Source organism: Cavia porcellus, unplaced genomic scaffold (assembly GCF_034190915.1).
Source record: "Cavia porcellus strain 051 isolate PalLab524CR breed Dunkin Hartley unplaced genomic scaffold, mCavPor4.1 scaffold_6, whole genome shotgun sequence".
Taxonomy (NCBI): Eukaryota; Metazoa; Chordata; class Mammalia; order Rodentia; family Caviidae; genus Cavia; species Cavia porcellus.
Window position 1 is genome coordinate 48782936 of NW_026947489.1, and position 27666 is coordinate 48810601.

Sequence of the window (27666 nt, forward strand, 5' to 3'; positions counted from 1 at the left end):
GCAAATAATTTCTTTTCAGTGAGTTTGTTTCCAAAGTGGCTAATGGATATTTTAAAACCCATGCTACATTAAAGAAATTCTACTATCTCGCTGGCATTTTTGTAGCACATGGGTGCAGGGAGAGAGACTCTGGGGAATCCAAAGAACTATGTGCACAAACTGATTTTAATTGCTCAGAAAGTTCCTGGAGCTTTCTTTAATCAGAATGGAAATAAGGCTAAGCTGAGGGCTCACTGATTTGTGGTATTTAAGGGAGAAATGAACAGCATGTCATGCAGCTGTTAGCTGGTACAGAGAAAGGCAGGCTAAAGTGGTGGAGTGGTTGCTTTCAGTTTTTCTGTCTGTACATTCATCCCTTCCTTCTGGAGTCTCCTTGCCTGCCTTAGAGTCGCCTTCACTGAGATGGATGACACAGGTGTTTATGTAGAGCCCAAGAAATTAAACATTTCCTCCCGTGAAGAGTCTGAGACTGAAGGGCAGAAGACAACCCAAGAGAGCAAGGAGGCCCTGAGCCAAAGCCCCGAAAGTAAATTTCAGCCCACGAAGACCTCAAGCCCACGCCACGGGAAGGATGAGTTTCAACACGCAGAGACCCCAAGTGAAAGCCCCAAGGGCAAGGCTGACCATGAGAAGATGCCACGAAGTCCCGAGACGGGTGAGACTAGACGTGCAGAGATTCCTAGGACACCCTCAAAGAAAATACCCAAACATGGTACCTCTCAGGAGGAAGGTGAGGCATGTCTAGCGGTTCTACAGACTCCAGGGGCAGCACCTGTCACAAGTCCTTCGACAGCAGTACATGCTGCCCACGGAAGCAGCCCGCTGCAGGATGACAAGCCCTCTACTTCCAAAGTAAGCAAGCCATGGTGCAAGGGTGGAGGGGGCGTCACGCTTTTTGCTTTAGCTTACCTGAAGAAAAGAGTACTCAGTAGTTTGCATGTATATTGACATGCAGGCTGTGTGAATCCTCAGTTACATGTTTATTGGTAGAAATAAAGGCAAGTTTAGTTATCAGAAAAAAAATTTCTCAAAACCCCTGGCTCCAGTAACTATTTAGTATTGTCACATATAAATGTTGGGTAGGTTAAACTTTCAGGTTAAAGTATATTGGAACTGAGAAAAATATTAAGATCTCCAGCCCACCTGTGCTCTTTATATATCAGAAAGTCAAGAAATAAACTGGCTCGTTGCTTTGCCAATAGCAGACAGGACTAGACACCTGATACTTCAGCGTTAATATATTCTTTTGTGGGGCAGGGTTTGAGACAGGGTCTAACTATGTAGTTCAGGCTGAACTTGAACTCAACTTTGTAGCCCAGGCTGGCTTCAAACTCATGGCAATCCCTCTGACTCAGCCTCCCCGAGTGCTGGGATTACAGGTGAATGCCACCATACCCATCTCTTAATCTATTCTTTTCATTATTCCAATAGATTATTACTAATGTTTTCCAGCATACAAACATTCACATTCACTGTTTGCTGATGCTCTTATCTCTGCTGCTGGTGTCTTAAGCAGGAAATCTTTCCCCCTCTTTTGCTAGAGTATAGGCTTTTTGATGAAATGTAAGCAAACAAGTGATTGCTGAAATTTCTTTTAAAAAACTGAAGATAACAAATAATCCAGGGGTTGTTAGCAGTTAGCATAACCCTTTATTCTTCTGCGAAGACTGGTCTCTTGTTACATCCCTCAGGTTATTAAAGCCAAGGGTTGCTTCCAGGAGACTCTGGTGGCATGGCATTTGACCCCTAGGATGGGTGTTAGTGCTGCTCCCTGCTGGCTCAGCTGGAGGCACTTGGGGTCATTATAATAACATCTATGATCCTGTGTGCAGAACAGTACCTGTCAGTGGGTCTCCAGTTCCTCCTCCGGATGTACACCATGTTTAACAGGAAATACTAAGCTTCTTGTCTCAATTGTCAACAAATTAGTACATGCAGGTGGCCAGCAGTGGGTTTCTCAAAGGTTCCAATACCAACCAATTGATCACCAATTTTTTTGAGAGTCCACTATGGGTAAGGAGCATAATATCTCTGTCCCTCAGAGAGATTACAAACTGGGGGGGAGTTGGGTTAATAGATACTGTGATAAGTACTTCAAGAGTGGTCAGAGTTCTCTAAGCAGATTTAGTGGAATAAAAAAGGTAAAGGAAGCATATAAAGAGCACTGTAAGTTAGGATTTTAACATGTAGAGAAAGGGCTGAGAATGTGATTCTAATAAGATTACCCAAGCAAGACAACATGGCATGGTATGTATATTTCATTTAATTAGTCACAGTTTAAATAAATGCTTTGGTGGGTTAGCAGACTCTGGCAAACTCATTTACAGTAAGTCTCTGACTTATGAATATTTGAGTTGCAAAGTTTCATAGGTATTAGACTCACCTTGTTGGATATCAATGAATCTGACTCATCTGATTCATGAACAATCTTGGGAAGGAAACTCATTCATAATTTGGGGACTTACAGTCCTCTCCTCTCCTCCCCTCCCCTCCCCTCCCCTCCCCTCCCTTCCCTTACCCTCTCCTCTCCTCTCTTTTTCTTTCTTTGAGGCAGGGTCCCAGTATGTAGTTCAGGCTGGCTTTGAGTTTGCAGTGATCTTCTTGCTTCAGCCTCCTGAGTGCTGACATTGCATGCTGTGCCACCATGTCCAGCTTCTGTACTGTCTTCAGGAATTGCTCCTAAATGAATAAATGAACATGAGAACTGAAGGCAAAAGGAAAAGTATCTTCCAAGTCATGGAGAGGAAAGAGCATGCTGTACTTGGAAAAGGGTATATCATTCAGTACAATGAATCTGTGCAGGAGAGTAGAAAACAAGGCCAGAGAAGAGAGCCAAGAGCTATGTCAAGATTTTACCCTGAAAGTAGAGACCCTGAAAAAAAAAATCATAAGTCTTCATGTGTGATATGGAGGGGACCAGGAGAGAGTTTGGAGGATTGGCAGTATTTATAATAGCTTTGTTGGAAACAGAGAAGAGTGTGAACTAGGACAGGAGTGGAGAGTGGAGGTGAGAGAGGTTCAGGAATTATAACTGACTTGATGGAGGGGTTGAGGGAACAGCAGGGATAACTGAGAAGTTCTTGCTTGATTGGCTGAAGCTATAGGTTATTTTGAATCAAGTTAAGAAACACAAGAGGATGTGTAGGTTTGGAGAAAAGCAGATCTGTGGTATGAACAGGTGGTTAGATGAGTGCAGGACCACTGAATATAGTGGCACAATGTGTAATCATGGCACTTGGGAGGCTGAGGCAGGAGGATCACGTCAAGTTCTAGGCCAACCTAGACTACATGATGAGTTCAAGGCCAGCCTAAATGACATAGTGGGATGCTGTCTCCAGAAACAAACAAAAAAACCAAAACAAAACAAAACAAAAAAAACAAAAATGAGTCTGGGGTATAGGAAAACAGTTCAAGTCAGAGATCCATATTTGAATAGCTATGCCGTTGAGGAAACTGTTGAAGCCATGTTTGGGGATAAGGTCACACAATATATGTGCCAGAGGAAGAAGAAGAAATGTGCAAGTTACAAATCTTGAATACTACCAAGATTTAAAAGATAAACTGAGACTAGAGCTTGAGAAGGAAACTGGAAATGCAACTAAGAAAGTTCCAAAATTCTACTGGCTTCCTATTTCCAGACTAGAAATTCTGATGTCTCCCTGACAGTGTGTGGCATTCCAGGGCCGGTACCCTGGAAAGGTCCTTCACGTCACAGATGCATTTTACTTTCCATATTACTTCTCAGGGAAAAATTTACTATAATTCTAAGTGCATTTTCCAAGTCACATTGATAATGGAGAAACACTGTATAGTTTTATTTTGAACCAACAAGCCATCCTCATGATAAGTTTACTGAAAACTCTTGAGCTTGTCTGTGAGGCCTTTGACCAAATCTGCCAGGATTATTCGCTCTACAAACTGTAAGATGTGTGCAAAACTCTTATATGTGTTAGGCAAGCCCTCTATCACGGAGCTACAACCTCAGCCTAAATTACTTTTCTTCACTTAAGAGAAGGCATGTTTCTGAATGTACTTGGTAACTCCCTTTGTTACTGTTCAACAAATGATTGATATAAATATTTGTACACTCATTCTTAGTTGTAGTAACTGTTATATTGTAGTTTGGCTTCTGCTTTTACGTTGAAGGGTCAGGACAGAGACTGTTGGAATTTTTGTAGTCTCATGGTGCAGTGCTTGTACCTTGAGGTTCCAGTGCAGCAAGAGCACCTACTGTGTACCTGCTAGATCCACAGTAAAGTTGTTCCTCTGGCCCCGACACCGAGTGCGGCCTTAGATTCATTGTTGTAGACCTCTCCTCTTGCGCTGTGGGTTAGGGTTAGGTAGGGTTAGGCTTACATTCTCTTCCTGTACCACACTCCCGTTTAGCTGGTGACCCTAAAAGATTGCTTTTCAATACCATTTTTCAATCTCTTTATCCTACTTCATGGAGACCTTCTCATTTAATGCTATATTTTAAGTGAAACTGGGAGCTCCTCTTTTCACATTTATGTAGTCCATGAAATCTTTACAAAAATGCTCATTTCAGGGACCGAACGGCTGGTTAATGGCCTGTCTTCCTTAAGAGCTACAATTCATTCTGTAACCCTCAATATCTGTCACAGTAACTGCTGCTTAGCAAGCAAACAAATATTTGGATGAATAATTGAAGGGACATTAAAATATTAACTATGAAAACCTAAGGACAAGGTCCTTTGTAGAATCACTTTTGTCTAAACAAAGTATCTTGTTTAAATGTCCTCATCTTTAAAGATTGGAAGTAGGATGAGAACGGTGAATTTCATAGCTAGCTAGCACAACAGCCCAGGCAAAGGGACAGACCTTAACACAGGTATAGATTCCTGTGGTGACCTCATGCATCAGAATATTCAGAAACTGTAGCTGGATGTAGTAGTGCATGCCTAAAAGCCCAGCACTTTGGAGGCTGAGGCGGGAGGTTTGTTGTGAGTTCATGCCCAGCCTGGGCTACCCAGTGAGACCCTGACTCAAACAAACAAAAGAATACTATATTTAGAGACTGGATTCCATGAGCACTAGTTACAGCTCAATTAGTTACAGCTGAACTAGATCATTGTTACTGCCTCCTTTAGCAATAATGTTCTTTGGTTCAAGTATTAACTAGCTGGTACAGAACCTTTTCTTTGGACTAACTCTATCCTAACTTGCCTTTGTCATGCTTATAGGGTCCTCTGGTGAGTTCTTCAAAAGGGAAGGCCCTTTCCCGGAGCGCTAAGCATTTGCAGCTTACACCTATTCACCTCATGGATGAGGCCTCCTCACTGTCTCTAGTCAAGGTTAATCCTTTTACTCCTGAGTCCTATAAGAAATTATTCCTTCAATCCACGGGCAAGAGGAAAACCCCAGAAGATCCGTAAGTGCACAGTTTGTCTCTAGCTTTCGATAATTCCTGTGGTCATGGAGTAAGAAGACAGCATTAAAGACTGGAAGCCATAAGTCTGTTTGAATAATACTGAAATATGTTTATATATTCCTCCTCATTAGGTTCATGTGGCCCAGAGATTCTGGCATCTTCCCACCTCTTCATGTGTACTGCAGCTGGCTTCTTGATAAGGCAGCAGGGTGGAGTAAGCGTCTGCTCTCTGCCTTCAATTAGAAAGCTGAATTGGTTCAGGGAATCTCTGGTTAACACGAGGCCGGGGCTTGGGGAAGGTGTTCACATTTCAAGCAGAACATTGCTGCTCCGAGTCTAGCTTGAGTGATGACCTCTGAGGAGAACTATAAAGGATTCGAACTTCTCCGCAGACAGTAGAAGACTGCCTGAAGAGAACAAGACAGGGGCACTTTCAAAGGTGCTAAAAAAAAAAAGGGAAAAAAAGGGCTGGGTATTTGCTCAGGGATACAGTGGCTCCCTGGCAAATGTGAGGTCATGAATTCAATCCCTGGCATCAAAAAAATTTCAAGCCAAATTGCCCTTTTCCACAAAGGCCACAGAATGTAGAAAACATCCAAATAAGGACTGTGCATATTTCTCAGGGGTATTTGTTCAGGATGTTTCTACAACGCTTTATTTATTTATTTATTTATTTTGGTCATGCCTACTCAGCAAATGCACAGCTAACAATCTGAACTCTCCAGATAATTTAATGTGTCATGCTGATTTTTTTTCGTTTGGAATCAGTAACTATATTATTGAGCCTTGTGACCAAAGTAGGTCTTAACATTGTCTCCTGAATCTTAGGTAAACAGGAGTTCAGCACAAGTATACTCAGGGTACTACTTTGGGTACCAAAAATTCTATTGGATTTAACTCTTAAAAGTCTTTGTAAGTCATTAGAATCAATGGCTTCCCCTGAAGCCAGCAGGTAAAGATTTGACTCTTGGAAATAAAAGTGGTGATACTGTAGTAACCATTCAGAGCTCTGGAGAGAGTATTTTTGTCCCTTATTTATTGTCATTTTATATTGTATCAGAATGTGATAAATTTACAGCACAAATATTCATCAGTTCATTTCTATGAATGTAGTATCCTCCAATCTTTTCTACCTTGTACTTCTAAAGAAAAATCTAGTTGGTTGAGCTATAATTTGAAATCTTGCCCAAAGACCCAGAATACAGCCACTCATACAAAAGAGAATGTTTGTCAGTGACTTCTGTTTACTGGAAAGTAACCAAAGACCTTTTAGCCATGTCTGCACTTACGCTATATGTTACTTAGTTTACCTGTGAACCAACGTGAAAAGCCAGGTCCTGGGACAAGTGGGTGTTGGAGAGAGAGGTGCACCAGTGAAGAGCAAATGGCTTTGGGGTCAGACTTGGTTTCAAAATCCAGTTCTGCCAGGTGTTGTATAACCTGAACCTTGCTCTGCCTTGGTTAGCTCATCTGGGGACAATAATAACCACTTACATTTCAGTATATGCTCTGTATTCTTCCTTACTTCCCATTCTTAGAACACAGTATTCTACTTGCCTAAAACTCCTACACCTATTCCTTAGCCAGGTCCTACTCATTCTCAGAATCTGAAATTACAAATCCTTTCTTCTGGCAAAGCTTTTTAACTCTCAAATAATTACATAACTGGGCACTGTCCATGGTATCCTCTGGTGTCTTATTCTTATCCTGTCTCATATCCTTGTATTCAAATTCCCTTGTAATCTATGTCCCTAAAGAGTAATCAAAGAGGGAATGAAATTACTTAACTCTGAGAGACCCAGAACCTAGCAGAGTACTAGGCTTAATAAGAATGTTAATTATAATTGTAATCAAACATAGATACAACCTTTGTTTGTTTGTTTGAAGTGAGAAAACTGATGAAGAGGAAGGCCAATTACAAGGGCTTCCTGCTAAGGTAAGCATGGTTCTTTGGCACAGCTGTTAACAGCACAGGCTTTATCTGTTGTTCTTTTCTCTTTCATCTCCTTATTTCTTCCTCCATCTCTCCTCCCATGTCCTCATGCTCTGCCTTTTGTCTTTCCTCTCCCAGTTCTTTCTCCCTTCTTTCCTTCTCGTCTCCTCCTTTCCCACGGTGTTCTTTCTTGTCAACCCTCTGCCCGCTTATAGCTTCACCAGTGTGCAATGCAACTGAATTTATGTGAACTCTAGCTTAGGTTTTATAACCAGGTGATTTCTGATGTGTATGCAGGTAAACTAGAGTACCTAGAGTATTTTTAATAAAAGGGTTTTTTGCTTTCAGTTTTTGAGTCAGGAAAGATGACATAGATACAGAGATGTATATGTAAAATTATAACACTTTAATGTGTATTTTTATGATGCCTGCAACCTTTGATATAACATCCCTCTTTTGGCAATCTAAGAAAACTATAAAGTAAATGTTATTCTTAAAAATATCTGTTATATCTTAATTGTAAAAGCACAACAATAGAGGGCATTAAATACCCAATAGTAGTAGAATGACTAGTTAGTTTTAGGTCAGTAGAAAATTTCCATTAAGATGTTTGTAATGTAGTAAAATATGCCCTTGTGCAATGTTCAGCATATAAGACTCAAAATGTTACATATGGAATGATCAAAACTATGTATTACCAATTAAAGAAAGATGGTGTTATAATTGCTAGTATTTAAATGTCTTTTGATGATGGAAATTTAGTATTTGGTTTTTTTCTTCTAATAATTAAAAGTTGAGACTTTTCTTAGGAAATAATTTTGCAAAAACAATTCTTGATTAGAAGGAGTTGGAGAGAGGGTGCATAGCACAGCAGGTCTAGACAGTAGAGTTAGCTTGAGGTTGGCTAAGGACATTGAGAATTACATATCTTGCTAATAAAAATGACTAGAATTGGATGTTAAAGATGAGCTAGTAAGAGTCAAGATTTTTTAAACTGCTAAAGTTAGTGAAAAATTATTGGGAATTGGGACACCGATTACTTGGGAGACAAATTGGATTTTAGATATATATTGATTTATGGAAGTTTTTTCTTTCTTTTTTTGTCTTTGTTGAAATAGGGTCTCACTATGCAGTTCAGGCTGGCCTTGGACTCACTTTGTAGCCCAGACTGGCCTCAAACTCGCCATGATCCTCATGCCTCAGCTTCCCAAGTGGTAGGGTTACAGGTGTGCATCACCATGCCTGGCTTTGTGGGAATTTTTATCACAATAACTTACGAAACATTATCTATGTTCTTGGGATTTATTCTAAGGAATACATTGCTTGTCATAGGTGTAACAAAGTATTTTATTCTCATGTAATATTCGAAAGTGCCCTCTAGAAAAATTGCTCTGATCTTCATTTTAGACAGAAAAATTAATTAAGATGTTCAATGATTTGCCTGGACTCAACTACTGGGGGGAAAAGTGATGTTGCTAGTTGTCCAGTAGAGGGAGCATTTGCTCCACCTGAGTATATTCTGGTTTTTTTTGTTTGTTTGTTTGTTTTTTAAAATTTTATTTAAAAGGAAAAAGAGAAAAAACAAAACAAAACAAAGCGGTGTAAGGGTACAAGTAATACAGAACTATAAAAAAAGTAAGAAATCACCAGTTAATAGATTACACATTATCGTTTTAGAGATAGTTGCTCAAGTCACAGTATCAAAGCATACAAAGTGAACATTCAAACAGAGAGACTGCAAACAGTTGTGTTCAATGATCCAACCAAAAACATTAATATGGTCAGCTATTTAACACCCCTAAACACACTTGCAGTTGTATCCTTTAGAGCACTTTTTTCCCTCTCTTTTTTACAACAAAATTTACACATTTTAGGTTTTATTACTCCTTAGTTCTTATTTTTTTTTTTTTTTTGGAAGAGAATAAAGTCAAAGATGGCGAAACAAAGCTGTCAGTCAAAACCAAGGATAGACATAGTACATGAGGTAAGAACAGAGTACAAGGTTATCAACAATGGTTACCATAATGTCTCTTGTTTCCTTAAAAAGAATTGTGTATCTCATTAGGTATTATAAAGTTGAACAAAACAGTTGAGAACAAGACCAATAAAACTTAACATTGTAAACATTACAGGACTTCCAAAGGAGATAATAGTCAAACCAGAATGGGCATCTTAGTGAATCTTATTGCCTTCAAAGTAGTTGCCTATACCCCCAAACTTGATATTATCATACAGAATGGAACAGAGTCTAATCAGTCAAAACAAGATAGTGGGAGCATTACAGGACTTCAAAACAAGTTAATAGGAAATCAAAAAAAGTTACTATAATATATCCTGCTAATTTTTAAAATTTTTCCCCTTAATTAAAAAAAAGCCATAAAAATAACTAATTTTTTTTAATGAATAAGGGAGAGATTGAGATAAAAGAGGACATAACAACATAACAATACAGGTCAAAGCATGACTGTTTCAGCAACCTAGTGCTTCACCACCAAATAACCCGACTTAATAGTAGTTACCATTTTGTGAACTAATCTGACCGTTTTGTTCAATAGACTTTAAGGCTTTGGGGAAGACAAATTGAAACAAGATAGTTATTCAATTTGAGGTGGCAGTGTTAGCGTCCAAGACTTGAGAGAGGTAGAGAAGAGATTCAAAGGGATGGATTTGTTTGTTTTGTTTTAAACACACCCCACCCTTCTTGCTATTCCTTCAGTCCAGGACAGTACCTCTGGGTGAGAACGTATGTTCTCTGGAGGAACATATATAATAGAGTTGAGTAGTACAACCTGATGAACGAAATAATATTTTTTAAAGATGAAGAAGTTAAGTATAGAACTGTATGGAAGGTTAAAAAGAACATGGAGAAGATAGTCAGAAATTGATGTGGGGTACTTACTACTGTGAATAGTGATACAAATAGAACCCATTAATTTAGCTCAAAAATTTTTCTTTTTAAATGTAAAGGAATTTAGGAATGTAATATGGTTCAATTTTATTACTCACAAGGTTAAGAAGAATTATTCTCTTTTTTACTAAAATATTTTAGAAAAGTGTTCTACGAGAAACTAACATGGCTTCCCGCTATGAAAAGGAATTCTTGGAGCTCGAAAAAATTGGAGGTGGGGAATTTGGTATCGTCTACAAGTGTGTTAAGAGACTGGATGGATGTATTTATGCAATAAAGCGCTCTACAAAACCTGTGGGCATGTTATCAAATGAGTGAGTACCTTTGAAATGTATGGGAAGAGTTGGATTCAGAGAGCTGTTTCTAGTCAAATAGTTCAACAGTATTGACATCATCAAAAAGTACCATTTGCTTCTTTTTTGTTTTTTAAAAATCATTCCCCTATTGTATGTCATCTCATATTCACAACCTTTTCAATTTTTCAGTATAGCGTGCTTTTTCCAAAAATAGAATATGATAATTATGGATCATGTTATAATTTTTGTGGCTCTCTCAGCTTTTATTTTTTCTACTAGTGGTATCTTTTTTAAGGAATAGATTTATGGAATGATGGTATTTGTTCAGTTCATCAGAAATGATTGCCAACTAGGAAGTTACGGTTAATTTACTGGTTTCTAATGCTTTGTATTAGTAAGAGTTCAATAGTCATTTCAGCAACTATATGCAAAGAAAAACTATTAAAAGTTTATCTTTTATTTCCAGAACTAGTGGTTCAAAATTCTTCCTTAATCTCAACAAAAACAAAATTTCAGAGTCAGCCAATGCTATCCAAAGTCTGCGGATATAGTATCATGTTGGATCCAAAAGCATAGGCTTTAGAATTGTTCATCTTTATAGTGAAATTGACCAAGTACTATGTTTTGCTTGTGGTAGGCTTTCCTATTGCATAGGGAATATCTTTCCTCAAGGCTGTTCCTGCAACTCTATCATACTTGGCTGAGTTTAACACTTGAGTTTAACTCCTCTCTCCTTCAGAGAGGAGACAGAAGCTTATCACAGTAGCCACAGTCAAGTGTTATGGTGGCCTTCTTATTAAACTCATTAAGGTTTTTATATTGTAACACAGTGAAATGAAACCCGAGTCTTTGCTAAGAAAGACTTTAAAAAAACACACGTGCTATGTTCAATAAAGAAGAATGGACTTTGGAATCAGGCTGCTCACAGGTCTACCATTACCAGTTTGGCTTTGGGCCCACCATTTACTTTAGTAACTTCATCCTATCTGTTAGATCTTACCAAGAAGATATAAATATTAAATGCAATGAGGTCTGATTAAAAAAAACATGGTGAATGCTTAAACTTAAGATTTAGTACAGTTGGGGGCTGGGGATTTAGCTCGGCGGAAGCACCTGCCTTGCCAGCAGATGGCCATGAGTTCAATCCCTGGTACTGATTAAAAAAAAAAAAAAAAGGTTTAGTACAGTAAAAGGCACATGGTTATTAATTTCCTTCAAAATAGTCTCCTTAGCTTCAACACACTTATCCCACTGTTCCTGCCATTTTTTTCTTTTTCCTTCAGTTTTTACTGTTTTATTAGTTATGTGATAAACTTCAGTACACAATGATCACAGTCCTTGTGGGGAGCTGGTATATTCACACAATACAATTTAATTCTCTTTTCATTCCCTTCCACTCCCTTCCCTTTCCTCCATCTTTAGGTCCCCTCCTATTTTCAAGAGGCCTATCTCCCTATTTCCCACAACCCATGTTATTCAGCTCCTTATTTATTTATTTTTGATACTTGGAATCAAACTTAGGACCTGTGCTTGCCAGGCAGGTACTGTGCCACTGAGCTATATCTCCAGTCCAATCCTTATTTTGAGTTTTTCATATAAAAGAAACCATGTGATACTCAAGCTTTTGTGTCTGATTCATTTCGTCCAATACTTTTATCTTCAGGTATATCTATCTTCCTACAAATAACCCAAGTTTATCCTTCTTTAGGACACAGTAGCACTTCATTATGTATAAACACCATATTTTCTTTATTCATCTATTGATGGACATAAAGACCATCTCCAAGATTTAGCTATTGTATATTGTGCTGCTATAAACATGAATGGATTGCTATAACAGGTCTCTAACTCTTTGGGGGAAAATACCTAGATGGGAATACCTGGGTTGAATAGAATTTCTTGTTTTAGTTTCTTGAGGAACCCTCATAACTGACTTCCAAGACTGTACAACAGTAATTTACATTCCCACCAACAATACAGAAAGGTTACTTTTTCCTCATCGCCTTGCCAGAATTTATTTCATTTCATGATGGTAGTCATCTTTTCTGGGGTAAGACGGGATTTCAGTATTTTCATTCACATTCCTACAATGGGCAGATGCCAAATGGTTTCTCATGTATTTATTGGCCATTTATATTTTTTCAGAGCAGTATCTGTTCGTTTCAGTTGCTCGTTTTTTTACTGGGTCCTTTATTATGGATGGGTATATATTTTTAAGTTCTTCATACATTCTAGATATTAGTCCTCTGTCCAACGAAGAGCTAGCAAAAATTTTTCCTATTTTGTAACTTGTCTCCTGTTTCCTTCGCTGTGCCAAAGCTTTTCAATTTATAATCCCACTTGATTCTTGATACTGTTTCCTGTGCAGTTGCAGTTCTGTTCAGAAAATCCTTGTCTTTACCTGTGTCAAGATCAAACATCTTCTAGTAGGTTAAATACTGTTTTGCCTTTAGATCTTTAATCTGTTTTGACCTTAGCTTAGTACATGGTGAGAGATGTGAGTCTGGATTCAGTCTTCTCCATATGGATACCCAGTTTTCCCAGCACCCCTGTATTAGAGGCTGTCATTCCTCTCGCATAAGTTTCCAGTCCTGTTATGCAAGATCAGGCAGTTGAACAGGCTTGAAGTTGCTTTTGCATCCTATATTCTGTTCTACTGATCCACAACTTTTTTTTTTTGCAATATGGTGCTTTTAAAAAGATTACTGTAGCTTTGTTGTGTAACTAGAAGTCTAAGACTATAGTACCTCCTGCTTTGTTCTTGTTACTCAGGATTTTTTCTGCTATTTTTGGTCTCCAGAACTGCTTCAGAAAGTGGCAAGGATGATGGGTCATATGTATTCAAAATGAACATATTTGGGGGAGTATCATAAGGGGATTAATGGCAATGTTTTTTATTATAGTACACTTAAAAACTTTAAACACTCACTGTATATTTTGATTGAGCCTTATAAAGTAGTAAGCATGTAATAAGCACACAATAAATGTTCTGCCATTGTTTATCTTTTACTATTTTATTTTATTTTTTGAGACAAGGTCTCATTGTAGAGGTCAGGCTGGTCTCAAACTTACTGTGTAGCCCTGCCTTTGCCTTGAACTCGTGGCGATCCTCCTGCTTCAGCCTCCTGAGTTCTGGGATTAGAGGTGTGCACTACTACACTTGGAATTTGTTCTGGTTTGTTTTTTTGAGACAGTGTCTCACTTTGCAGTTCAGGCTGGCCTTGAGCTCACTTTGTAGCCCAGGTTGGTCTTGAACTCACATGATCCTCCTAAGTACTGGGATAATAGGCGTGTACCACTAGACCTGGCAATGCCTCATATCTTTAAAGAAATTTTAATGTATACCATCTTGATTAATTTTTTCACTGTTTTTCTCTCTCTTAGAAATACGCGCTTGCGCGAAGTTTATGCTCATGCAGTGCTTGGGCAGCACCCCCATGTAGTACGCTATTACTCCTCCTGGGCAGAAGATGACCGTGTGATCATTCAGAATGAGTACTGCAATGGTGAGTTCATGGACCAGTATCCACAGAGAGGGAGACTACGTTGTCAAGAAATAAACTTTGCTTCCTCATAGGTTATGCTGAGCACAGTTCTGTTGTGTCTAAAGTATCTGCTCCATAATCTTGCCTGGAAACAGAGTTTTAGAAAATAGGTGAGTTGAAAACGAATTGCTAGGAGTATAAGCTGGTACCTAGCTGATACATAAAAATCACCATTCTCTTTGCACCTAACATTTAATCAGGGAACTTTTGACTTCATACTTTCTTTTTGGTCTTTTTTGAGACAAGGTCTTCCTATGCAGTTCAGGCTGGCTAAGAGCTCACCGTGTAGCCCAGGCTGGTCTCAGACTTGCAATGATCCTCCTGCCTTCGAATCCTGAATACTGGGATTACAGGCATGCACCACCATACCTGGCTTGCCCTAATACTTTGGCAAATATTTGTTTTACAGTTTATTAGGTATTCTCAAAAATATAAGTCATATCATTTTAGGAAGAGTTGGGGTTTCAGACACAGAGACAACCTTTGAGTAATAGACAAGTGGATTCCTAATTGGAGGGTTCATCCTTCTTCCTGCATCTTACCTTTGAGCTTTAGTGCTCTCCCTCAGGTAAAGGCAGGGGGTGAGGTGCAGGGACAACACTTAGTGGCTTCAGATGGATTCTCCTAGGTCTCTCATGGAACACATAGTAACTGGTGACATTTTAGGGGGCTACTTAGATTATAGTAGTACTTTGGTTTAGCATAATTCTAATCTAAGATTGAGGCTATAAGCAGTAACAATACAGTATGTGGTATTAGTCTTGGAGATATTTTTCATTAAAATGTTCAGTGAGAAAGTAGACTACAAATCCAATGAAAGTTTCACCTCACTTTAAGGAACAGCAATCCATATTTTGGCCACAGTAATTTTTATTTTATTTTATTTTCATTTTTGATACTGGGAATTGAACTCAGGATCTTGTGCTGCCAGGCAGGTGACAACAGTAATATTTGCAAACCACACATAGGTCTGGGTTGATTTAATAGTATGGTCTACCTTTTAGCAATTTTAGTAAGCATCAGATGGCTCTGAGCACATATGTCCAGCCTGGATTTTGAATGATGGAGTATCACCATTATATAGTAAATGAACAAGTAGGTAAGTTAATAAAGACAAACAGTACACACATCCTGCAAAATAATGGTGTGGCATTTCTCTTGTTTCCTTGTATATAAGATTTCTTCACATTCTTACCTGTGATATTTGGAGGGCTTTTTTTCCTCTTACAAATTCAAATTAAATTTTCTTTTTTAATATCCTATTTGGGGAAAGAATCCTGTCCTTATGCTTACGACTGAGAGATTGAGACTTTTCTTAATCATCTTCACTACTTAATGACCTCTTCCTGAAATTCCTGTATTCCTTATTCTTTATCTTTCCTCTTTCTATAAGAAAGATTGAGTTTTCTATTAATAGATAGATTATATAATAAATATAATAAAAATTAGTAAAGCAAAGCGTTTTTAACTGGGTTTGGGAGCAATAAGATTTCAGAATTTTCAAAAAGCTTAAGATTGTCTCTGCTAAAAATCATTGTTATAATCTACATCAGTATCTGAATATCTTCTGTAGGGTTGAAACTATCAAGTTCTAAGTATGGAAATACTCTAGAATGAGATAAAGTCCTTACCTTGAAGGAGCTTTGCTCTACTTACTCTGTTTAAGATGACTACATGAGGCAGTTGGGTGCAAAGCTAGCTCATTCAACTACGGATAACACACAGTCAGAAGATGAGGGTAAAGAAGTGCTGGAAGCGGCCTCGATTTTAAAATCAAGGCAGGGACTGGGGATTTGCTCAGCAGCATAAGCACCTCCCTGGAAAGCATGAGGTCATGAGGTTGATCCTTGGTACCAAAAATAAAAAAGTCAAGGCAAATCTGGGTTCAAAGTCAGATCTGCTACTCACTAGTTGTATAACTGCTGGCATGTCACTTAATATCAGGGTGATAATGTTTAATATTAGGACGATAATGTTTACCTAGTGGAGTAGTTGAGAATTAGCAAAAATATATGCCAAATGTAATGACAGTGCCAATACCTGATACACAGTAAAAACTCAACAGTAGTTTCTATTAGAGTAGCTCAAGAAAGTTTCATCGATCCCTGGTACCAATAAAAAGGAAAAAGACAAAAAAAAAAAAAAAAAAAAAAAAGAAAGTTTCATAAAGCTGATGTAACTTGAACGAGAAGCTGCGCAAGATTACTAGGGTTTAGGAAATGTAGGGGAACATTAGGAAATGTCAAACAGCACAGTCAAAGGGAGTGGTGTTGGGTCTGTTCTAGCAGAGAGTAGGAGTCTCACGTAAGTGGAGTGGCCCTATAGTCGGGAATGAGATCAACAAGGGAGCAGAAGGGAGAGAGTAGAGAGAGAGGGCCTGGAAAGCCTGGCAATGGATTTTCAATTAGATGTGGATAATTATAGGGAATTACCTCTTCATCGAGTACTTGCTAATTAAGTTTGATTTTGCAAAACATAGTCCACATACTTTGTACCTTTCCTCTGCCCATTCTTTCTAGTCTCTTCTTCCCTCACTCTCTGCCTGCCTTCGGACTATTCCTGTTTTACTTACCCACTGCCTGCTCTTCTCCCTGGCCTATCACAGCAGTCAGGCTGGAACATGCACACTCGGAGTTTTAATTTAAGTTGGGTGATCAGGATAACTTAGATTATGAAGTAGATGATGACTATGGTAGGTTAGTTATCCTCTGTTTTCTCTTACTGTTTCTCTTGAACCCTGAATTAATGAAATGTTCCTTCCTTCTCTCTACCCTTGCCAAACTCCTCTACAAGTCACATCTGGGACATCCTCAGAAATCTACAGGGCTTCCAGTAGATGTCTACAAACCCTAGGATTTTAGTTGATTCAGGATCAGACTATTAGGATCTCTTCAAAGGTGGTATTTTCTTGCGACATATATCAATGAAGTGTTATCAAGCCTAGTGTTTAGAATGATGGTTCTCACACTTGCTTGAGTGACATTCCATCCAGGTCAGTGCTCTCTGTGGGATACCATGAATACTGGTTGGATTTTTCCACCAAACAAGGAAACATTAGAGAAACATTAGGCAGTAACATAAGATGGTAAAAGTGCAAATTTATGAACCAAATATCTCTGTTGAATTCTCAATCTCCTCTTTATGTTATTGTTGGAAATAATTTTCTTTGCTTTTTTTTTTTCTTTTTAAAGACAAGATCTTGCTGTGTAGTCCAGGCTAACCTTGTACTCATTATGTAGCCTAGGCTGGCCTCATTGCTCTGTTTGGATATATTAGGCTCTATATATCAGCAGAGAGGAAAACATAAATGTCTATTTACAAGGCTTTAAAAAAAACTTCCTTCTGTCGAGAGGGTAAAGTACATTATTTTACTGCAAGCAGGGAACTCAGCCCATCTCATGAAGTTGGTTTGAGAACTGCTGTCCAGGAACTGTGGATTCCTTTCTAGGGCACACAGCTTGTAGTACAGAGATTCCTTTGGGGTATGCAGTGAAGGCTGCAGTGTGAGGTGATTCAGAATCCCCATGTCTAGTAATACTTCCTGACTGACATTATTTAGTAAAGATCTGTGCTCTTTTATTAGTAGTGGATGATCCTCTTTAGCTATAGCAGAAATGAATACTTTTCAGGAACTTGTAACGCTGTTGTTATTGAGCTAACTTCCATCTTACACACAGAGTGTCTAGGCATTTAAAAGTGGAGCTAGCACTTACCTTTCTGAACCCTGCAGCTCTAGAGTGGACTAGAAACATCTCCACTTTTATCTACAAGAACACATTAAAGGATTCCTAAGTACCCCAGGAGGCAGCTTTCTTTGTCTACTTTTAGGTTTTTCTTTTCTCTCTGTTGCCAGGATAAAGATTTGAGACACAAAATATTTATTATGTTCCAGGTCTTAGGAGAGGAAGTATGAATTAGATGTGGTCACTGCCCTTCAGGAGTACCCAGGCCAGCAGGGAAACAAGAGTTTATTGGATGTAACGTTCTTCCTCCTTGTTAACACCTCATAAAGTCACCTACAAACTTAGTTTTGAAGGGACTTAATTTTTAGCAAGATTCAGCCAGGCATGGTGGCACACTCCTGTAATTCCAGCACTCAGGAGGCTGAAGCAGAAGATCGTCATGAGCTTGAAGTCAGCCTGGGCTACACAGCAAGATGTGTTTCAAAAACAAAGCAAAAACAAAACCCAAACCTTTGCAACAAACATACTTTTTTTTTTAATACCAGTGATCCATCATGGATGGCTTCATGCTTGCCAGGCAGGGGCTTGTGCTGCTGCGCTAAATCCCCAGCCACAAACATGTATTTTTAACAAAATCCAAAAAATTCTTTTTCTTTAATAAGTCATTTATAGTGTGTAAGTTCTTTTCTTAAACTCTCAGAAAACTAGAACTCTAGGGCTGGGAATTTAGCTCAGCAGCATATGCACCTGCCTTGCACGTGTGCAGTCATGAGTTCGACCTCCTCCTCCCACAAAAAAGAAGGAAAACTAGAACTCTTTACTGTAGTGCTTTGAGTTCCTGAAAGGTCCAAGATAATTCTTTCTGAACTTTATTTTAGCATGTCAGATTAATCTCTGAATTCAATTTTATAAAAAATTAACTTTAGGTACAGATTTCTTCAAAAGTTTATTACCATCTCAGATCCTATTAGCCTATTTTTTCCCCTTTTTTCTTTTGAAACAGGGTCTTCGTGTAGTTTAGGGTGGTCTGGAACTCATTATGTAGCCCAGTCTGGCCTTGAAATGTGTGGCAATCCTTCTGCCTCAGCCTCCCAAGTGCTGGGATTACAGGTGTGCAACACCACACCCAGCTCCTATTAATCTAATACAAAGGTGATGTGTAGTTATACATTTTGTAACTACCAATGGGAGCCAGGCACTGTAATTTGAAGAACCTGCTAGTAATGCTAATAGGGTTCAGAAGCATTCTGATACTTGAGGGTGGTGTCTTACAGCAGGTAGTATATAAATTCTGGACTTGTATTTTAATTGACAAGAAGGATAATGTAACCTACATATAATCTACAGCTGATGTACAAATACTATGGGTGAAATAGGATTCAAGTGTATACAGAGCTAAACATGTTCTTGGGTGGACAAACATTAAATGTTCTTTTTGGTGATATATATTTTTAATGGATTTAGAATCTGTTGCATCAAAATTCTGATGGCCTAAAACTTCTAGGCTATCAGTGACATAGAACTAATTGTTGCTTGATTGGCCTTCTGAGTAATAACTTAGTAAAAGTTTTAAAATATTAGTTGGCACAAATTTAGGCTATAGAGCCACGTACTGAATACCTTAGATACTGAAATTTTCTTCAGAAAGTCCTGCAGTTCTTCTTTCTGACATACGCATGGTATAGACATGAGACAGATAGTTTCATGTTTTGCGCTGACAATAAAATAATCTAGGCTTGAAAATGTCATTGTGGGAAATTTATTCAGTATTTACTATGCCTAACATCTGCAAGGTTCACACTCATTTTCTCCTTCTGTGGGGTTATTCTGTTTCTTTCCCAGGTGGAAGCCTGCAAGCTGCTATATCTGAAAACACGAAGTCTGGTAATCATTTCCAAGAGCCAAAACTCAAAGACATCCTTCTGCAAATTTCCTTGGGGCTTAAGTACATCCACAGCTCTGGCCTGGTGCACCTGGACATCAAGCCTAGTCAGTATGGTTCCTTCTGTTCCTCCTGCCACATTTTGTTCTCATCAAAATCTGTGCCTGTATGTTTACCAAGTGTCCGAGGTGGAGAGTGTGATCCCTTTCTTTGATTTGTTTCTCCAGAAAAATTTTGTTTACATTTCTTTAACTATTTCCTCCTTGGGCCCACTGGATAGAAAGGAAAGGACTTTCCCTTATATAAAGGGAAAACATAGAAGTAGATATTTAATTTACTACCTAAAATGGCAGCAAATAGGCTGTGTTTTGATCACTGAGCTAGTGCTATACATTTTCTAATTCAGCATTCATCACGGTGACAGCGTTTTTCACTTCTAATTCAGCATTAATCACTTGTCAGTATGAACTCTAAGCATGTTGTTAGTACTGTGTTTGTTTTATTTTGAGACAACAGTACTCTGCCACTGATCTTCAGAACAGATGAGGACATAAATACATTAGTTAAGTACTGCTAAGCACTATGTTGCAACATAACATGAGAGATTACACAGGGGGAAAACCACACCGAAGAAAAAAGGGAAGAAAAATCCACAAAAAGAATCTTGGGGAAGAATTTAGGAATCATTACTTATGTCTATTCTGTATTCTTTTTTTATACCGGAGATTGAACTCCCCGATTTCGCACTGGCCAACCAGGTGCTTGTGCCACTGAGCTAAATCCCTGGCTACTCTGTATTCTTCAGGCAACATCTTTATTTGTCATAACACACGAAGTGATTGTCCTGGAGTCCCAGAAGAGACTGAAAATGAAGCTGACTGGTTTCTCTCTGCCAGCGTAATATATAAAATTGGTGAGTTTCCCTTATCCTCGTCGGTATACTTTTATCCTGTGAAACTTACACTGGTGACTCCCAGTTAGAAGACATACTTTTAAAGAGTTCTATTTCTTTTCTCTTTATTTTCTTTTTTTCAGGTGACCTGGGTCATGTGACGTCAATAAAAAAACCCCAAGTGGAAGAAGGAGATATTCGCTTCCTAGCTGATGAGATTTTTCAAGAGGTATAGAGCTATAGAGAACTTTCTTTAATTAATTAATTAATTAATTAATTAATTTGTTTCTTTGTCTTTTCAAGGGAGGGTCTTACTATACAGTTTAGGCTGGCTTTGAATTTACAATGATCTGCCTGCCTCAGCCTCCCGAGTGCTGGGATTACAGGCATGCACCACAACGCTGGTCTGTTATTTTATTCATGACATGGTCTTGTTGTGTTATCCAGGCTGGCCCTGAACTTGTGATCCTTGTCAGCCTTAGCCTCCTGAGCAACTTTCTCACTCTAAAATGAAGGCTCACAGCACAAAAAATCGAGTGTCTATAATATAAATGTATAGTGTCTCTTTTTCTGATTCAGAACAGAGACCAAAGATACTCTTCCAAAAAGCATGGAAATCTGGCTCAGTCAAGAACAAATCTATGTTCCTTCTGCTTGTTTTCTACAAGTCCTTCATTATTTCTGTTTCTTAGAATTCCTAACCTCATGAGTTGCCTATTTGGCAGCAATCCTCCTTCTTGCTGCTCACATAGGTCCAACCCATCTTTATCATGCTATTGTCTTTCAGACAGTACCACCTGCTCTGGTACTACAATGACCTTTAGTCACTACTCATCTTCTTAGATGTTTTTTGGGTCTGACCTAGGAAGAATACAACTATAACTTCTTCCCGGGTGATAATCAGGAGAAAAATGAGTGTTTCATTCCTTTGATCAGCTAATGTATGTGCCAATCCTCCTTGAGCCTGACAAAGCAAAATAGAACTAAAATTCTACCTTGACATTTTCAGGGACAGCAGGTTTAATAAGGTATACTTATGTTCCCTCTATTTCCTTAAAAATAAGCTATTAACTATAGTAGATATAATTCGGCCTATGGTGTATAGAGCTAACATATACTTGCATGAACCTCTCCTACCAGTTATTTGACTTATTTCAATTGACAAATTACCTGGCATTCCTCTGCTATTTTTCAGGATTATCAACACCTTCCCAAAGGTGATATATTTGCCCTGGGATTAACAATTGCACTGGCAGCTGGAGCCAATACTTTACCCAGTTGTGGTGAAGACTGGCACTGGATCCGTAAGGGTAACTTTCCGGATGTCCCTCAGAAGCTCACAGAAGATTTTCACAATTTGCTCAAGGTGACATATCTCATGAGATGACAGAAGACAAAATGTCTATATTTTTAAAAATGTGATGGCATGTAGGGGGCAAAAAGAAAGTAGAACTGTTGGTGGTGCCATAAAGAGAAGGAGAAAGGAAATGTGATAAGGAAGTCCAGAAAAGATATAGAACAGATTGAAAACATCTCAGGGAAACTGAGAAATACTTCATGTAATTGTTTAAATGTCGTATTATGAACATTTTTCATTTACTTAATAACTGTAAAATAGGAAGGTTGCATCTCATTGTGTAGTGGCAAAAACTCAAGGTTTACAGTAGCTATCTGACTCTTGTATTCACTTGTGTTTATCTACTTCTTTTTTGGTGGTAATGGGAATTGAAATTGGAACTTTGTGCACACTAGACAACTGCTCCACCATTAAGCTACACTTCCAGCTTTTTGAGACAGGATCCTGCTAAGATGCCCAGGTGATCCTAGTGCCTCACTCTCCTGAAAGTTGGAATTACAGTCATGTGCTACATGCCTACCTTAGAGTTAAAATTTGGTTAACTCCAAAATAATGCTTGGCCTTTTCCCTCCTAATTCAGAGTTTTAATGATTACCAGTGGTAACAGTGATGACATTAACAAAAGAAATGAATTTCAAGTGTATGTAAAAAAATAAGCTACTTTAATGATAACTGACAATACTACTAATTATTGAGCTATTGGAAAAGAAGTGTGATGTCAACTAAAAAACTCTGTGCTGCTTGTATTTAATGTATATGTGCAAGGGCAACCAAAAGGGATATTACGTTTAAACAAAAAGATGAAAAGAAAACCTTACACTGTCAAGTCTAGAATCATACTGAAAAAAACAAAATGTACACATGATTTCATGGAGTAGGAAATAGCATTGGTTAGGATGCCTAAAATAGTATTAAAATATCTATCTACCTTTGGAGATGAGTTTATCTGAAAATTTCAAATGCTGTCCTTCCTGACTTTCTTTTGCTTTCTTGGGAGGAGGTAAGCCCTTCCATACAATGGTCTTTTATTCAGGGTAATGTGTATGTGAAAACTGCTCTGAGATACAGTGGTACCTCAGTTTATAAACATTTCTTTCTACAATTCTATTTGCAAACTGAATTGGACCACAAACCAAATCAAATTTCTCCATGAGGTCAACACTGAACCTAACTGTTGAAACTGATTCGGTTCTCATCCAACTCATCCAGCTTGCAACCAGAATCATGGAAAGAATTAAGCTTGCGAATGCCAAGGTACTACTGTATAGCTGATACTTACAAATACCTAACTATTGACTCAGCTAGACAATTCTGTACATGTGTGTTAGTTCATTAATTCTCACAAGAGTCCCACAAGGAGAATAACCGTCCTCCCAAATCATAGGCAGGGGAACATGATTTCCATCAAAATTTAATGTACAAAGTAAAAGGTGGAGCTGGCTCTGAACGTGGTCCCCAAGTGGAATGTTCAGTGTTTTCATCATTATATGACACTGTTAATTAATATGACACTGTTAATTAGATAATTAATTAATTCTCTCATTACATATTTTCTACCATATTCAAATCAGGTTATAGAATTCTCTACCTTGACACAAATGCTTTAGGAATACTGTCTCATGGTGAGTCATTATTAGGAGAGAAAGGAGCAAGACATAGTAGAAAGTAAGGTGAATGAAGACTGAGGTCAATGTGGGTTTGGGGCTTGGCCCTTCCAGTAAAGACAAATCACTTTTTATGCTGTGACTCAGGTTTTTGCACATTAAAATTAAATCATTGGACTAGTTAACCAACCAGCTCTCAAATATTAAACAGTACTTAAACACATTAAAGGGAGACTGGACATGGTGGCTCATGCCTATAATTCCACAACTTGGGAGGCTGAGGCAGGAGGGTTGCTGTGGGTTCAAAGCCAGCTTGGACTATACAGTGAGTTCAAGGCCAGCCTAAATTGCATAGTGAAACCCTGTTTCAAAAAGATAAAAAATAAACAAACAAGTTAAAAGGGTGGACAACTAATGTTACCAGACATTGATGATCATTATTCTCTCCAAGGCAGAGATAATTTTTCACTTATCCCCTTCCCCTGCCCGGAAGAGAAGCAGGGTTTCACAGAATCCACTGGGCAGAAACTGGGCTGAGTTTGGCCTCGATGGGGACAGTTTCCCAAAGTGAAGCTTCTCTTTTGTTTTGGCCCTATGTTACTAGAATATGATCCACCCTGATCCAAAGGAGAGACCTTCTGCAGCAGCTCTAGCCAAAAGTCAAGTTCTCCGGCCCTCCCTGAGCACCACAGAAGAGCTCCAGCGGCAGCTCATCTTGGAAAAGTCGAAGATAGCTGCACTGGAAAGGTAGACTTGGGTGTTGGAGTCAAGAAAGAATCTATTGCAAACGAGTCACAACAGTGGCATGTCTCTGAAGAGTCAAGTTTATGCATAATCTGTGCAATCTGTGCAAGTTTATGTAATCTATGTTGTGATTCATAGGCTCACTGAGGCCCTTTGTTGCGTGAGACTGGGCAGTTTTGTGGCTGGGGAGTTTAAGAGAAAATTCCAGGTAACGTAAAGGAGGAAAGAGGGAGGAAAATAATGAAATAATACTGGTATAGAAACCTTTGGCTTCTGAGGGTCAGCAGAGTAAATGATGGTGATCACTTAATGTATGGGAAACTTAGATAAGGTAAGTAGAGACTATTTTAGAAACCCACTAGAATAGGCATGCAAACACATTGTCTTGGTATGTGTTTAGATAACAGATTTTTTTCTGAGCAATTCAATCTTTTGTAGGTTGGTATACATTTATTAATGCATTCATTCATTAAAAAATTGTGACTTAATGGCATGAGGTTGGAATAGAGGTCAGGCAGTGGTGTTTGGCAGTGTTCTGTTTGTTTTGTTCGGTACCGGGAATTGAACTCTCAACCTTGCACCAGTCAGGCAGGCACTGTGTGGCTCAGCTGTTTTCCTGGCATTTGGCAGTGTTCTGAAGAAAATTTTAAAGTGGTCATTATAATACTAGGTACTGCTAGAAATACAAGAGGAAACAGAAAATGGTCCTTTCTTGAAATACACTTACAAGTCTTTCTTCTCTTGATACAAAATCCATCTTAGAAAGATTAGTTTGAAAGATTGAAGTCTCCAAACAGTTTTCTTGGAAATAAACTGCAAAGATTCTCAGTCTTTAGCCAGGAATTATGCCCAATAAGCCACTTAATTTTTTTTAATTTACCATTAATGGAAGACATAGGAAGCTTATTTTAAAATGGGACAAATTATCAGAATAACAAAAATAAGAGAATGGGAAAAAATGAGTTTTTCTGTATCTGTGCCACATGGTATCTCCATTCTCCCTCCATCACCGCAATGTATTTGTAGCCCATAATAACAAAAGAAGCTCTTCCCCTCAAGGTCATGCCTGTGCAGCTGGCCTGTTTCAACAGCCATATCATCTTCTGTGGGTGCGTCTGATGCTACCCAAGATTCATTTGTTCCAGTCATCTGTAATGACCAGAAAGGCAATTCCCACGTCAGTCACTCCATTTATCAATAATCTTCTGGCAAAAGCTGTGCGCACAAGGCAGGCTGAGGTCAACTTGTGCAAGATACCACACTCGTCCTCACCAGTCAGCTGCTTCCTCTTGCCGTCCCAAGGCCAGCCTGACAAGATGTCACAGAGAATAAGTTTTCCCAGATTCCTCAGAGGTGAAGCTCTGAGGCCACACTCCTGCTGCTTGACTTGTGATTTCTTTATAAAGCTGAATGAACTAGCACCTCTTCATGATCTGTGATGCTTCTACAATGTCACTGCTTTTTTCAGTCTTGGAACAGATCATCCATACCACCACTTTCCAAAAGGGAGAGGAACCAAGACCAGGTTGTCTCTCCAAGAGAAGATGCTTTTCCTGGCCAGTGGCCATTTTATCTATTACATTCACTGAGTTTAGCCACTCACCCAAGAAATCATAAGTGAAGAAGCTACTTTCTCTAAACAATGTGACATGTTTTGCTACTCTTTTTCTGGTAACTTGTTAATAACCAGCTGTGTCTCATCTGAAATATTCTGTCCCATGATGAAATATCTTTTAGAATCCAGAAAGTATTGTTGTCCATATTTTCACAAGTTCAAGACACTGTGGTTCCCACGGCTCAGGCCTGTAGTCCCGCCAGGGGAAGCAGGCCTTTATTTTTTTTTGCCGATTTTGAGCTTCATTGTCCCATATTAGGAACTAAGTACTCATCCATATATATGCTTCTCAAAAATACAAGTACTTTGGAGAGTTAGAGTATGTAAGCTGTGAGGCGAACTCTGGATATCCAGTTAACTATCCCCAGTGAGTGTTAGTAGTGGGAAAGATGGCATCTTCTAAGGGTCTAAAGTAGAGGTCAGCAGCTTATTTTACAAATGGCTAGATAACACATATTTTATGCTTCATGGGCCATGTGACCTCTGGCTGTAATGATTCAACTCTGTTGTTGTGTTGTAAAAACAGCCATTGATTGTGATTAATTCCATCTATCTAACTGAGAGGCTGTATTGTACTAAGACTGTTTACAAAAACAGGCAGCATTAATCTAAGTGCTTTCAGAAAAAAAACAAAAACAAAAACAAAAACAAAACAGGCAGCAGCACAGATTTGATCCAGGGGCTGTGGTCTGTTGACTTCTGTAGCTTATATCTATCTGGCTGGCTGGCTGGCTGGCTGGCTGGCTGGCTGGCTGGCTGTCTGTCTGTCTGTCTGTCTGTCTGTCTGTCTGTCTATCTATCTATCTATCTATCTATCTTCTGTATCTCCTGAAGAGTATATTCATTTAACCTTTTAACCTTAAAGACTATTTATGAACCAGTTGATAGGAATTGGGGAACGGAATCTACCAGATGCAACGGCATGTGTGTGTTTCTCTTATAACAATCACAATCACAGGAAGTGCATTTTATATTCTCTATATACCTCAAGTTTGTTACCATAAAAGTAAAAGGTAAACCTATCTAAGGTGTGATTGTAAATACTGTCTGTAGTTGAGGAACAAGTAACATATTTTCCCCTTTGATTGCAGGGAACTGAGAAAAATCCAGCAGACCAGGTCCTCCCAGGGAGACCTCCACCCTGACAATCCTGAGGTCTCTGCGGGCCAAACAGAATCAAGAAGTCCAAAACACCTGGCGAGAAGAAAGAGAGTGAAGTCTTCAAGTTTTATTGATGAACAATCTTCCCCATAGGAACTCACTTCCCACCAGCCAACTTTATACTATAAACCTTCCAGAAAGATATTGATCACCCAACTTTCCTCTTTAAAAATGGAAAAACTAACCAATTTAAATGCCCAAGGATTTCAAAAGTCATCTTAATGTAGCATTTAGAGTCAAGATTACAAAGCTACTAAAGTTTTTTACTCACAATGGTTTAAGGTACAAAAATTGGTAGCCATTTTTCTTCCCAATTGTTATATTCCTAATGCTACCTATCAACAACTTACATACTTCTTACATTTTCTAATTAATGAGAATACATGGGTCTCTTAAAAGAACAGGCTTTGACTTGGTCTGTGGACTAAAAATGCTGTTGCTAATTTCTCACCAAAGATCTCCGAAAGAAAAAGTTTGGCTTGAGTTGAAGTAAGACCCTACAAGAAAATGTGTGTGGATTTAGACATTGCTTCCCATGTTATATGATGCTATTCCTAAAAAACAATTTCTAGCCCCTCCGAGTTAACAGTTTTTGTAATATATTTTGTGGATGGAGACACCTTTCCTGATATTGTATTTAGTAAATTAATAACTCTA

General features: G+C 38.6%; 1 protein-coding gene and 1 pseudogene across 2 annotated transcripts; one reads left to right on the top strand and one right to left on the bottom strand.

Moving 5' to 3' along the window:
- The first annotated feature begins 256 nt into the window (after positions 1–256).
- Wee2 (WEE2 oocyte meiosis inhibiting kinase) lies at positions 257–27666 on the top strand. Of its 2 annotated transcripts, XM_063250622.1 has the most exons (12): positions 257–852; positions 5202–5389; positions 7277–7325; positions 8441–8548; positions 10372–10544; positions 13911–14032; positions 19597–19743; positions 20442–20549; positions 20672–20757; positions 21724–21894; positions 24094–24236; positions 26940–27666. In XM_063250622.1, exons 1-12 carry the CDS (start codon positions 403–405, stop codon positions 27100–27102), a joined length of 1908 nt encoding a protein of 635 aa, XP_063106692.1. In that variant the 5' UTR covers positions 257–402; the 3' UTR covers positions 27103–27666. The 2 variants fall into 2 exon arrangements, with proteins under 2 accessions (XP_063106692.1, XP_063106693.1); XM_063250623.1 differs by lacking the exon at positions 8441–8548 and having other exon boundaries at positions 259–852.
- Positions 24664–26946, bottom strand: LOC106028837 (RING finger protein 141-like; annotated as a pseudogene).